Source organism: Echinops telfairi, unplaced genomic scaffold, assembly GCF_000313985.2.
Source record: "Echinops telfairi isolate 266 unplaced genomic scaffold, ASM31398v2 ScPeMD7_7469;HRSCAF=8507_0, whole genome shotgun sequence".
In the NCBI taxonomy this organism is placed as follows: Eukaryota; Metazoa; Chordata; class Mammalia; order Afrosoricida; family Tenrecidae; genus Echinops; species Echinops telfairi.
Genome location: NW_022111372.1, coordinates 25,081,760 through 25,095,971, shown reverse-complemented (window position 1 = coordinate 25,095,971; position 14,212 = coordinate 25,081,760). Strand labels below are relative to the sequence as shown.

At 42.9% G+C, this 14,212-nt stretch overlaps 1 protein-coding gene across 8 annotated transcripts in view; it reads right to left on the bottom strand.

Annotated features, from left to right (window-relative positions):
- SON (SON DNA and RNA binding protein) overlaps window positions 1-13,752 on the bottom strand; it is a 32,575-nt gene extending 18,823 nt beyond the window's left edge. For 2 of the 8 annotated variants that reach the window (XM_045284443.1, XM_045284445.1), the window contains exons 1-4: window positions 13,622-13,748; window positions 10,271-10,437; window positions 2,031-7,865; window positions 792-952 (exon numbers count right to left, since the gene is read on the bottom strand). In XM_045284443.1, the coding sequence (XP_045140378.1) occupies window positions 792-952; window positions 2,031-7,865; window positions 10,271-10,437; window positions 13,622-13,698 (6,240 nt within the window). In that variant the 5' untranslated portion in view covers window positions 13,699-13,748. Of the gene's footprint in view, window positions 1-6; window positions 563-791; window positions 953-2,030; window positions 7,866-10,270; window positions 10,438-13,621 lie in introns of those variants that run through there. The other 6 variants (XM_045284444.1, XM_030888702.2, XM_045284448.1 and 3 more) reach the window with 5 other exon arrangements.
- Between the last annotated feature and the right edge of the window lie 460 nt (window positions 13,753-14,212).

The window sequence follows — 14,212 nt, the reverse complement described above, 5'->3', positions numbered from 1 at the left end:
CAAGGGGAACAAAGTACTGACAGGGGCAGGCTGGCATAAGGCTAGCCAATAGCAAGTTACAAGTTTCAATATATGAAACAGTATGGTATTTCTGGATCCTAGCAGCAATATTTCAGCACACACACACCCCCAAAGCCAATAATACAACAAAGCACCCCCCCAACCCCAAAAAGCCTCAATTGAAAAGATCAAATTTTTAAAAACAAAATAAGTGTGTTTAAAATACATGTTACTGCCAAAACCCGAATCGCAGGAAGAACTGATAATGGCCGGCCATTATCGCCAATGGCTGGTACCAAACAGCCAGAACCCGAAATGTTGATGCGAAAGAAGTTCCTTTCAGGCAATGGCCAGCTATTCTCATTAATTTCCAAGCTCCGGTGGCCAAAGATCATTTCTGAAGATTGTCTGTGTCTTTGCGTATATGCAGTACACTCGTGGCGATCAGTGAACACGTCGTGAATGGAAACGAAACTGTAGGCGAGCTTCTGCGTGTTGCTCACTCAACACCTCCTCCATTCAAACGAACCGTTCCACTCCTCAGTCAGTTTGGCTTCTAAAACTGGAAAGCAAAAGTAATGGGAAGTAACTTTTAGCTAGCGGAGCTTAGCCATCCCGGATAATGGCCTGCTAAACAGAGTTTCTGCCGCTGCCACAGCTGTATTTCGGGTTTTGGCCACTCGGTGCCAGCCATTATCAGTTCAGCCCACAATTCGGGTTTTGGCACGCTCCAGAGTCAACATCACTGGAATAATCCATTTAAGAACGATAACAAATTGTCTCTAGCTTACCTCAGTTAGTTCTTCTATAGTAGCTCCTCCTGACTTTTTAGCAACTTTCTCTTCTATTGAAGGTGGAGGTGCAGGTTTTAGGTTTGGTGGCAAAGGAACACCAGCCTTAGCACACATGGCAGCTGCATTGGCTTTGGCTATTTCAAGTAATTGAGCCTTATCTATTAAGAGAAAAAAATATACAAGAAAACGTTTTCCTATAACCTGTATGTACATTTTGCATTACCCCCAATTTTTTCAGTATTAAGTTTCAATTTCTGTCCCAATGTATACTTCTGATCACATCACTCTGGCTCATTACTAAGTGGTTCCCTATTAAAGTTTGCAATGAGCTTCCCACTCAAATACCACACAAAACAGCTAACTTCTACACTGTACTACTACTCACTGTGCCATACACTAAGACACACACCTGCAAAAGTCTAATTTACTTTCCAAACTTAGGTCTTTATCCATAATGTCCTTATTCCACCTACTGGAGGAAATTACCATATATAATCAAGTATAAGCCGGGGAAAAAACATCAGCAGAGGAACCCAATTTTACCACCAAAACTGCATTAAAAATGTGCTGAAAAACTCGGCTAATACTTGAGTATATACGGGACTCTCCTATCTTTGACAGTACCTTAATCACACTGAGTCCCATCCAAGCTCCAACTCATCTAAGTAGTAGACATCAAGGCTTTCTTCTATACTGCACTCTTCAGATTACCCACTTATCACCACATTCTGCTTTTTGGGTAGTTTCATACATTTAAATCTTCAATTCCTCTAGTAACCATTTGAAGAATTACACTATTCCTCTGCACAGTGCCTTGAACTCAGAAATCTTTTGCTGATTCTCACAATGGGCCTCGAGTTTTAATCATCTTTGCATGCTATTTACAATCAGAAAATATGCTTTAGGTGATTACATACCCCTAATTCCATTTTGCTTCTCTAGTTACTACCCACCGAGTTAACTACACCCACATGCAAACTTTCCTATTCAGAAATACCTTTACAATCATTTAACAGTTCTAAATCTCGTAATATTAAGACGTTGCTAAGAAAAATTAAATTTTAGGCTTCATTTGGAAGAATGCCTGGTTTTTAATCTACTGAACTTTTATTTTACCTTTCATTCTTAATTATGAACATTTAATAATAGTCAATTAATCCATCTAGACCAGCGGTTCTCAACAAGTTTAATCATTCTCCACTTTACCATCAATTAAAAAAAAAAAAAAAGGCTTACCCAAATCTGTCAAGCGTTTAGGGGATCTGCCTCGTTCAGAAGACCTGGATCTTTTACGACGGATGGGAGATCTGCTAAACCTTCTCCTCAAGGGTGTTCGTGAACGTCTTAATCTGACTGGTGATATACTGAAGCTTCGTCTTCTTACCACAGATCTTGATCTTCTCCTGCGGCTGGGGGTGCGGCTCCTGCGGCTGGGGGTACGGCTCCTGCGGCTAGGGGTGCGACTCCTGCGGCTGGGGGTGCGACTCCGGCGGCTGGGGGTGCGACTCCGGCGGCTGGGGGTGCTGCTAAAACTTCTCCTCCTCCCCACAGATCTAGACCTTCTTCGTCGACTGGGTGTATGGCTCCGACTTCGCCGGCTTGGGGTTCGACTTCGAGCTCTAATGGTTTTTCGGTTATCCCTAGAGCTTGACCTTTTTCTTTTTCTTTCCCTGGACTTGGATCTGTGCTTTGGAGATCTTTTGCGCTTTTCTTTTGATACTGATCGCCTTCTAGACTTGGATCTTGACCTGCTGCTCCTCCTCCTGCGTCTTGACCGTGACCGTGAACGTGTCTGAGAGCGATGAGACTTGGACTTAGATGATCTCTTCCTTGCCCTAGAACGAGATTCGCTGGTACGCTTACGTGATTTGTGTTCAGAAGACTTGGACCGCTTACTTCGAGATCTTAATGAAGAGTCTTTTTTCTTATCTTTGTCACCTTTGTCACGGTTCTTTTTCTTGCTCTTTTCATGTGTGTCCTTTACTTTAACAAAAATTTCATAATCATCTTTTTCCTCTGAAGAGGATTCTGAAGCTCTTTCTGCTACACCAACTGGACTGGCAACAGATCTGTCACGTTCAACTTCACTTGCAAGTAAAGGTCCTTCAATAGCAGCCCTAAGGTTTGTAAGACGTTCCATGTCCTTAGGAAGTAATGGTCTCACTAAATCTGCTTCATTAATATCCTCAATATTGGTAGGAAATCCTGAATTGGGCAGTATCTCTTTTGCGGGAAGCGGTACTTCTTTTTCTTCACTATTTTCTTTAGGGTTAAGATCCACTGTCATTGTCTGGTCACTCTCTGGCATAGGTAATGGTCTTTCTGCATCCTCACTAGCAAAGTTATTAGTAGGTAACTCAAGATGAAAGTCTTTAGCAAGCAAAGGTCCCTCTATGTCAGCTTCACTACCACCACTAGGGCTGGTGGAAATTACCATGTCATGTTCACTATCTTGAGTAGTTACAGATACTTCCACATCATATTTATTGTCTGAACTGAAAGCAGATGTTGTGGCAAATTCAATACCCTTACTAGTTGCCTTTGCATCATGTTCAAGAGGATCAGAAGATAGCGTTCTTACATCAGCTTCACTAACACCAGGGCAGGCAACCAATACTGTGCATTGCTCAGTCTCATTGACAGGTGAAATTTTCTCTTCCCCAATTTCACTACCAGTGCTGGCAGCAGACACTGTTGTATGTTCCATCTCACTTCTAATTAAATTATTTATATTAAGGTCTATACCCATACCATGTTCACTTCCATAAGTGTCACTCTTCAGGTGTCCTTCAGCATGTGACTCTTCACCTGCATACATGGTAATCCCCTGCATGCCAATCTCTGGGGCAAGATTAGAATTGCTGGATATTAAATTCATTCCCTTTATAATGTGTGTTGAGGACATAACACTAGACTCCAGTATCATTGACGTAGTTTCTAAAACCAGTTTCGTTGATATCACTTGAGTTTGCTCTGAGACAGTAACAGAAGGCTCTGAAACAGCCAGAGTGGATTCTTGAACAGAAACAGTTGGTTCTGAAACAATCATGGCAGGCTGAAGAACCGACACTGCTGGTTCCACCATAGACACAGTTGGCTCCAGGGCAGAAACCACTGGCACAGAAATAGCAACATGCTCTGGGTCAGTCATAGCCGGCGGCTCTGGGACAGCCACCACAAGCACCTCCGAAACAGCCAGCGGCTCTGGGACTGCCACCGCCAGTGGCTCCCGAACAGCCACCGCCATTGACTCTGGGACTGACATGGCTGGCAGCTCGGTGACAGGCATAGCTGGTAGCTCTTGAGTGCTCTGTGCAGACTCTGGAATAGTTACAGTTGACTGCAAGATGGGCACGCATATTTCTGAAGCATGTCCTGCAGTGCTCATGGACTCAAAGGTTTCTGCTGTCTCTGACATAATCGGAGGCTCTGATGTTAACATAGCTGGTTCAGCTGACACTATGGGAGTTTCAGTTGCCATACAAGTCACTGATGTCTCTGGAATAATTTCATGTTCTACTACCACAGCAGACTGCACAGCTATAGATGTAACTGAAGACTCTGGCTCTGGTGGTGGTTCTGGGACAGTCACAACAGGTTCTGCTACTAACATTGAGGACTCTGATGCTGACACAGAGTAACTAGCAGACACTGCCAAAGGCTCTGAAATCTCACTCTGACTCATTGTAGGTTCAGGCAATGACACCGATTCTTCAGGAGACAATGCTGGCACCTCAGTAGGCCATGCATTTTCAGCTGTTAATTCTGACTGATCTGTGGGTAATGTAGTACCCTCTGGTGGTTCCTCAGGAGGCAATGGTGGTGTCATTGGTGGCTCCTCAGGTGGCAATGGTGGCATTGTAGGTGGTTCTTCAGGAGGCAAAGGTGGCACCATATATGCCTCTGTATATGTGTCAGCATACGCATCAGTATAAGAATCAGCCATTGACATCATTGAGCGATCAGTAGTATAAGATGACATCATAGATCGGTCAGCTGCAGAGTACGATGACATCATAGACCGGTCAGCAGCAGAATACGATGACATCATAGACCGGTCAGCACCCATGGACATCATAGATCGATCAGCCATTGGGGACATCATGGAACGTTCATAAGCTGACATCATGGAACGTTCGTATGCTGACATCATAGAGCGTTCAGCCATAGGGGACATCATAGAGCGTTCATAGGCTGACATCATAGAGCGCTCGTAAGCTGACATCATGGAGCGCTCAGCCATTGGGGACATCATCGACCGCTCATAAGACATCATAGAGCGTTCATAAGATGACATCATGGAGCGTTCTGCAGCATAGGACATCATCATAGACCGTCTAGATGCTAGCATCAGGGGTCTAGGTGCTAATCTATATGGCCTGGGTGCTATTCTATAGGATCTGGGTGCTATCCTATAGGGCCTAGGTGACATTCTGTAAGGATCAGGAGTTAGTCTGTAGGGATCATGGCCTAATCTGTAAGGGTCCTGTCCTAACCTGTAGGCATCATGACCTAGCCTGTAAGGGTCATGACCTAACCTATAGGGATCCTGAGCTAATCTGTAAGGATCCTGAGCTAACCTATATGGATCAGGAGATTTTGAATCCAACATAGCAGAATCTTGTGAACTAGATGCTAACATCTGGGCATCCATGGTACCAGATGCTAACATCTGGGCATCCATTGTGCCGGAAGCTAACATTTGAGAGTCCATAGTACCAGATGCTAACATCTGAGAGTCCATAGAACTAGTAGCTAACATCTGGGAGTCCATTGTGCTGGTTGCTAACATCTGGGAGTCCATAGAGCTAGTTGCTAACATCTGGGAGTCCATGGAGCTGGTCGCTAGCATCTGGGAATCCATGGAGCTGGTTGCTAACATCTGAGAGTCCATGGAGCTGGTTGCTAACATCTGAGAGTCCATGGAACTGGTTGCTAACATCTGGGAGTCCATGGTGCTAGTTGCTAACATCTGGGAATCCATGGAGCTAGTAGCTAACATCTGGGAGTCCATGGAGCTGGTAGCTAACATTTGGGAGTCCATGGTGCTAGAAGCTAACATCTGGGAGTCCATGGTGTTGGATGCTAGCATCTGGGAATCCATGGTGTTGGACGCTAGCATCTGGGAGTCCATGGTGTTGGATGCTAACATATGGGTCTCCATGGTGTTAGAGGCTAACATATGGGATTCTTGGGTCATCAAGGGATCCACTCCTACTGTTACAGAAGTCTCCCCCACTAATGTAGTAGGCAGCTCCTGTGCTACCGTATTATAGGATTCCAGCGCTGTCGTCGAGGGCACCTCCAGGGACTGCGACACGGTCATCGTTGACAGCTCCGATGTTGTCACCACAGACTGAACAGAAATCTCCAGCGCCACAGTTGCCACAGGCTGCCCAGGCAACTCTGGCGCCCCAGGCTGCCCAGGCAACTCCAGCACCCCTGTTGCCAGAGGCTGCCCCAACAGCTCCAGTGCTCCAGCTGCCCCAGACTGCCCCGAGAACTCTAGTGCCCCAGCTGCCATGAGCTGCCCAGACAAGTCTAGTGCCCCAGTTGCCACAGGCTGCCCCGACAACTCCAGTGCCCTAGTTGCCGAAGGCAGCCCTGGCAACTCTGGCACCCCAGTCACCGAAGGCTGCCCAGGCAACTCCAGCGCTGTTGTCGCCACTGACTGTCCTGGCAACTCCAGCACCATTGTTGCCTCTGACTGCCCCAGCAACCCTGTTGCCGTTGTCACCTCAGGCTGTCCAGGATGTTCCATCGTTGTCATCCCCATAGGCTGCTCCAACTCTGTCGTCGTCACAGGTTGTTCGGTCAACTCCATCGCTACTGTTACCACAGGCTGCCCTGGCAACTCCGTTGCCGCTGTCACCACAGGCAGCCCGGGCAACTCCTGTGCCATCACAGGTGGCTCTGGCACCTCCTGTGGTGGCTCCAACCCCACAGATGATGCTGGGAGCCCTGGCAATTCCTGCAGCAACTGTGGCACTGGTGTCACAGAGGGCCCCGGCAACTCAGATACTACAGTCGCTGGGGGCCCTGGCAACTCGGGCACTGGGGTAGAAGGGGGCCCCGGCAACTCCGCCACCGGAGTAGCAGAGGGCCCCGGCAACTCCAGTACTGGAGTCACAGGGTGCCCCTGCAACTCCGGCATGGAGGTCGCAGGTGGCCCCGGCAACTCCATTGCTGAGGCCACCAACGACGACTCCGGCAGCTCCAACGCTGCGGTCTTAGGCAGCTCCAGCAACTCCTTCGGTCTTGTCATAGGTGATTCAGCGATCTCCATGGATGCTTCTACAGGCTGCTCTGGCAATCTTAGCACTTCAGGTCCGGACGACTCTGGAAAATCCAATGTTGTTGATGTGCTTGGCTCAGGGTACACCTCAGCAGGTGTCTCTGAGGATTCCACAACGGTTTCTGTTGGTTCTAGCACTTTTGCTACTGGAGGCTCTACCAACATTATTTTCGATGGCTCTGGAGATGTGCTTTCCCAAGATGTGAGCACAGACTTCATCTGATACTCCGCGGACATTGTTACAACTGGGTCAGATGACTTCAGCACTAGTGTTGTAGTAGGCACTGATGCTGTTGCGAAGGAATCCACCATCTTTGTCATGTATGGTTCCAGCGTCACTGTCACAGAATGCTCTGACTGCTCTGAGATTACTGATGTAGATGCTATGGACAGTTCTGCAGGTTTTGTAGCTTGCTTCAGTGTTTCTAGGTTGTGGGGCTCAGATACCTCCATAGCTATCAGAGAAGGTTCTGGAGCAACTGAAGGGGAATCACTGGTCTCGGGCAAGCCAAGCTCTCTTATAGGATGCGCCAGTCCCATTGCTGAAGGCTCAGAATCAAATTTCAAAAAGGAATCAGATTCTATATCATGAGATTTCAGCTTTGCCTCAGATTCTTCGGGCTGTCTTTTGTATTTTTTCTCCTTTTCTTTCTTCTTTTTCTTCTTTTTATTTTTGTGCTTTTTGTGCTTCTTTGACTTTTTGGCGGGAACTTCTTCATCAGTAGGATCTGTTTGTACTGACACACACCTACTTTTTCTGGAGGCCTCCTTCAAGTCTGAAATCAAGAGAAATTAATTTTGTCAGACATCCTCAAAGTACTCAGAAGAAATATACATAAAGCATGTTAAAATGCCATAGCATGACACTTCATCATACTAACAAAATATGTACATATACTACATATATTCAAACGTGCTAACAAAACACAAAAATGTAAGAACTTGAACAGTCCATGCTTTTTAATTCCATTTTCCCATAAAACTTTTAAAGCCTTGCATTATAAACTATTTCCACAAGCTAAGTAATCTGGACTGCCACTTTCCCAGTAACTCCTTTGTAGAACTAAAACCTACGTTAAAAATCTTAACAACAAAAAACCCTAACCAAACCAGATCGATTCTGATTCATAACAACCCTATGGTAATAGCTGAATTAATTTTCAATATTTTTTGGTGAAAATGTAGAGCAACACATAACAATTCAAAAATTACTATAGGTATAATTCAGTGGAATTGATTAAATTCAAATGGCCACCACACTTTTTTCAAATCGTTAATATTCATTTCCAAAGGCAAACCAAACTCACTGCTACCAGGTCATAGAACTGCTCCTTTGAGTTTCCGAGACTAACTCTTTACTGGACTAAAAGTCCAGTCTTTCTCCCACGGTGCAGCTGATCATTTTGAACTGCAGACCGTTCAGCTCACAGCACAATACAAAGTTATTGCACCCAAACATCTCATCTTCCAGCCATCTAATCTTACTGTGTCAATTTCAAGAAATTACTCTTAAATATGGCACTAAAAATTAAACCACTCTTAGACCCTCAAAGTTAATGCTGACTCCCAACAACCCTATAGGGCAGGGTAGAACTTCCCTTTAAAGTTTTTAAGACTAGAACTCTTTAAAGGGTAGAAAGCCCTTTCTCCCGACGAATGGCTGGTGGTTTTGAACTGCTGACCTTGAGGTCAGCAGCCCTTTATGTCACTAGAGCTCCAGCTAAAAGAGCAAAATCAAGTAATTTTTGCAATTATTCAACAATCTCATATACAGAAAGCAGCATGCAATAGGGACTGCAATAGACTGAACACTTTGGATCCAGAATCAATCCACTTACTAAGTCTAAGCAAATTACTGATTCTCTGTACCTCCTATAGTTAGAAAACTAAATGAACCAGAACATAAAATAGACTGGGGGAAAAAAGCCTGGCTCTCAGCAAATGTAAGCTCATATTAAATGTGATTGTTATCATATAGCACACATTTTCACTATAAACCTAATATAAACCTCAAACTTTTAAAGCATACCCATACCCATTTACACTCCAATTTTAAAATGTTTCCCCAAATACTCTTCTAAAACTACCAAAGATTTTTTAAGTTTCCATTTTAGTATATGTGCTGCCGAAGCGAGCACTAAGTTTCCATTTTAAAAAGTGATTTTGCAAAAAGAATTCTTAGATGCACAGACATAATTATTTCAATTTGCATATGAACATGAGAATGTGGTATATAATGCATTTAACAACCAGATGGGATTTAATTTCAAATTAGAAAGATCCCATTCATCCCAGAAAAAGCTAATCAGAAATCCATGCCATGAGGTCCACAGAAAAAATAAATCAGCACAGGAAAAGGTGAAAAATTAGTCACTGTCTCTAAATTATAGTTTACAATGCCAAAATTTGTATCTTTAAAGCAGTGGTTCTCAATCTTCCTAATGCCACGACCTTTTAATACGGTTCATGTTGTGGTGACCCCCCCATCATAAAATTAGTTTCGTTGCTACTTTATAACTGTAATTTTGCTACTGTTATGAATAGGGCGACCCCTGTGAAAGGGTCTGTTCAACACACCCTCCCCCCCAAAGGGTCGGGAACTACAGGTTGAGAACCGCTGCTTTAAAGCCATGATCCTAACCACAGCTAACGCCAATGCTTTTCAAATCATACTGTTTATTTAAGACATATTTCAAGTGCAAGACCAAATGAAGATACTGCTATTTCTGTGGCTGATTAAAACACTAGATAAGCTCTTTGCTTGGGGTCTATATGAAAACCCTCAGGATAAGTTTTAAAAATCACTATCAGAGATTTCATTCAGATTCTATCGCTTCTCAGCCTTTTAGCTAAGATCAAGTGTAGATTTCACCCAGACTCCTGCACCCCCAAAAGTGCTATAAATGTTATCGAAAAATCTATGCTCAAAATCCTGGACTAAACAAAAATTATTATCCACCATCAAAGCAACTAAGTACATTACTGCTCATACTTAGACCACTTGTATTTTCAAAGATTAAAATTTAAACAGTCTACATTGAATCAAACTACACACATATGTTGAAGTTTTACAGTTAATGGCTATTTTTAGTATCCTGCAGTCCAAAAATATTAAGATTAAAGTTAAAAACAAAAACCCTGAATACAAACTTTTTGAGCCCACTGATAATCTACAACTTACCTGGTTTACATCGTAGTTCTGTATCTAAAACGCCAGAAAGCACTTCCTCAATCTTTTGCACTATTTCTTCATTTGGTAGGCTCCTAGCAGAAGCAGACGAGTCACCTGCCTGGTTTCCTTCAATAGGTGCACTGGTTTCACCATTCAACTGGCCTTCATTCCTTCCACTTGACAAGAAGAGTTATCAGAATTCAGTAACAATTTAATATATCATGTAATAAAGCCAATTAACCTTCAGAGTTCAATTAAAACACCTTATACCAAAACATCCACACAATTCATTCTCCCTGTGTTTCTTTCCAATGATAATCCCAGCATTAATGCTGTCATCACTATTTACTAATACTGGTACATTTTATTTCTACTTAAAGCTTTTTTTTGTTTTTTAAACAAAAGATTCCCCAAAATTATTGAGGCCTGTGGCTTATCTAGGTTATTTCTCCTAGGGAAAAAGGCTTACTAAGAGACAAATCACAAATCCAAGAAATATATATTACCTAGCATTACATAGAAAACATGGCCACAATAAAGCCACACCTGCGCACATATCATAATTAAATAGAATCCTGGTACACACAAGTTAGCCACTTACAACTGAGTAAAATAACCTTGCACCTCAGTTCTGGTTTAAGCTACCAATATAATATCATAAAGCTTAAAAAAATACATTTAGGAAACAACTCAGTTATTAAAAATCCTGGTTATTTAATCCAGTTAAGAAAAAACACATGTAGAGTAAATGAAAACTTTTATATAAAAAAACACAAAAAGTAAAAAATAAACAGAAATAACACTGCCATTGTAACAGACATGAAACATTAAGCTGTATAGTTATTTTTACATAAACTGGTAAAAGTAGTTTAAAAACACTAGTTTAAAAGTCGTCAATTCTGACCATCCAATTTTCATTAATTCAATTGTAACTAATTGAAACAATTACACGCCAGTACCCAATAAAAGTTTCAATGACTAGAAAAGAATAAATGTTAACTAAAGAATGTTTGGCTTAATAACACAATCAAATAAAACTAACAGTTCTCACAAATATTGCCCTGCTTAATATTTAAATTATTTACGCCTAAATACTAAACTCATATTACTCTTGATTTGATAAATAAGGAAAATGAGAAAAAATATGGCTGAATACCACGAACTATTTGCAGGAAGGAGCTGGTGAGCATCCTCTACACTTGCTATATATTAATAGTTATATAAATCTTAGTGGTACAATCATTAAAACACTACCAACCTTAAACTTAATGCCTCCAATAAAGATTATAACCTAGAAACCTCTTCTACTGTCCAACAGAGTCACTCTCCACAGCAGTTGTTTGGACACATATAATAGTTACCTTACTATTTCAAAATATCAGCCTCATTACCTACAGTACCAAAAGCGGTAGGGGTGAGACATCAGGGAAGTGGCAAATCACAATTCGTTTTTAGATCAATAATGCCTTACAGGTAGTTTGAGGGAAAGCTAAACATCCTTACTAATAAATTGCTTTGTCTAATATTCTTGTTAAACATTCTGCAGCACTTCATTTTACTTTTCCCGAGTACTTAGAACTACTCTCTTCAAAGGACCACAAATTGAAAAGTTCACAAAGCACAAACGGCAAATTCCATAAGTCAATCCATTGGTAAACTATGAATTCCATCTTAGCAGTTCGCATGATTGCCAACAAGCAAATCAAGTTACTAAAATGCAATGAAAATCTCAATTCAAATAAAGCTAAGCATATTTCCACAACAGAATTTTATACAGCCATGAAAAATATTCACACACACCCAAAACTGGAGTAAGACAAATTTGCTCACAATACAAGGTGAAAAATGGAAAAATTACGATTCACTGATAAAAAGCATATATTATTTCTGTATCTTGCGCTGAAAAAACAAATGGTTTTTATTTTCTTGCTGTAACTATCTTCTACGTTTTATACATTTATTTTGATAGGAAGATGGGTTTTTAATAGTTACACAAAAAACCCAAGGCCTTGCACAAACACGACTTTCCTGCACACACAACTATTAGCTTTCACGTTCCCTCTGCTCAAGTGTTCTCATTATCCTACATAAAAATGCTAGCACATTAAAAAAATTGAACATATAATTAACAGATACAATTCCCATCTAAGGCATTTTGTGTCCCGACAAAACACTACTTTGGATAATTCTAGCAGTATTATTTCAATCTCCACTAGGCCCAAGATGTTGTGACCCTAGTCACATATTCTAGAACGTTTACATGTACACATTGCTCTTGCTCTATAAATTTTTAAAGCACACAAGCAAAAAACTCTAAACTCAGAATATCGGTACCTCAAGATGTCTTTGAATAAAGACATCACCCTGTACTTGAATAAAGTAAAAACTTGAATAAAATTAAAAACTCTAAACTCAGAATATTGGTACCTCAAGATGTCTTTGAATAAAGACATCACCCTGTACTTGAATAAAGTAATTGATAGAAAGCAGAAACATTAAGCCAACCACTGAACAGGACCGTAACTATTTTCCTTCTGGAATAAACCAACTATTTATTCGAAAATCTCAGCCTTTTACATTTTTGTAGCACCCACACGTTAATTCCTGTAACGTGTATGTATCAAAGACAACGAAAGCAACGGGTTGGTCAAACGTCAACTCGGGGCAAGAGAGGCACGAAAAACTCAATTACACACAAAGCCCATTTTCAACCTGCTAGAATTTAAAAATTACTGTTTCCCAAAGTCCCCTAGTATCTTCACATCGATTATTTGGACAAAACTGCTAACAAACTGAAGCTACTTTAATGAAAACCTTTTCAAGTAGAATGTTGCCGGGTGGAAGTCCTAAGACACAAGGCCCTGAATAATCTAATTAATGAATGCTGACTCCCAAACGGTCTGAAGCTTACAATAACAAAGCGGACTGAAGATTACCCAAGAAACGGCCGTTGAAGACCCTTTCCGGCCATCGGCACTGACCGGCGAAAGCCGCGGAAGCGGAGGGGGGAGGGGAAACGCGGCGGCGGAGCTGAGGGAGGAAGTAGGCCCGTCGGCGCCGGGCAGCCAAGGCCTACTAGTCGCTAAAACGTAGGAAACGACCAAGCGGGAGGGAAGAGAGAACCCCTCGATCGGGTTCTGGATGAGGGAGCGTGGGGTTACCTCGGAGGGAGCGAAATTCCTCACAGAGAAGGAGAGAGAGGGTGGGGGAGGGGACGGCGGAAAATGGATCCCAGGCCCAGGCGGGGCTGCAGCGGGGCCTGAGCTTAAGAACGACGGCGCCTCCGAAGAAAGGCGTCACAGAGGTCTACATCGGGCCTTAACGGCCCCTTGGGAGCTTACGAGTCTGGGAAGCATTTACCTGGATAGCTCCTGTTGAATTTCCCGAAATTTACTGACCACGAAAGACCTAAAGATCTGCTCGATGTTGGTCGCCATGGCGTCCGCTCCGTTCTCTCAACTCCTCCTCGCTAGTCCTCCAGGCTCCCAGCATGCCTCGGGAGGCGGTGCTGCGACCAGTTCCGTCTCTCGCCTCTTTGATTGGCTGATGCAGAATCGTCTTTATAAGCACGCCTCGCCGTCTAGCCAATCAGAGCTCACGGCTCAGTTTTCCTTTGCTGTTCCTGAGCGGCTTAGGTAAGGCTGCTGACGTTTGCGCCGCGCACGTCCATGTCCGCCATGTTAGTGTCTGACGCAGGCGCCATTACACGAGAAACCTCGCTTGACGCGACGGCGTCAGCTTCAGTTGTTACTCCTCAACCGGGTTTGGGGTAATTTAGTAGGCTAATATAGCCACTAAACGTCCGATGTCGAATGCTACAGGGAAAAAAAGCAAAGGGAGGCAATGTTTTGAAAAGCAACCTTTAGGCGTTGCCGTGTGGCGCCAAGTTGTTTCCTAGGGAGATGCAACCGGGCATGAACTTGTCTGCCTCCACCCCTACTGAAATAACCG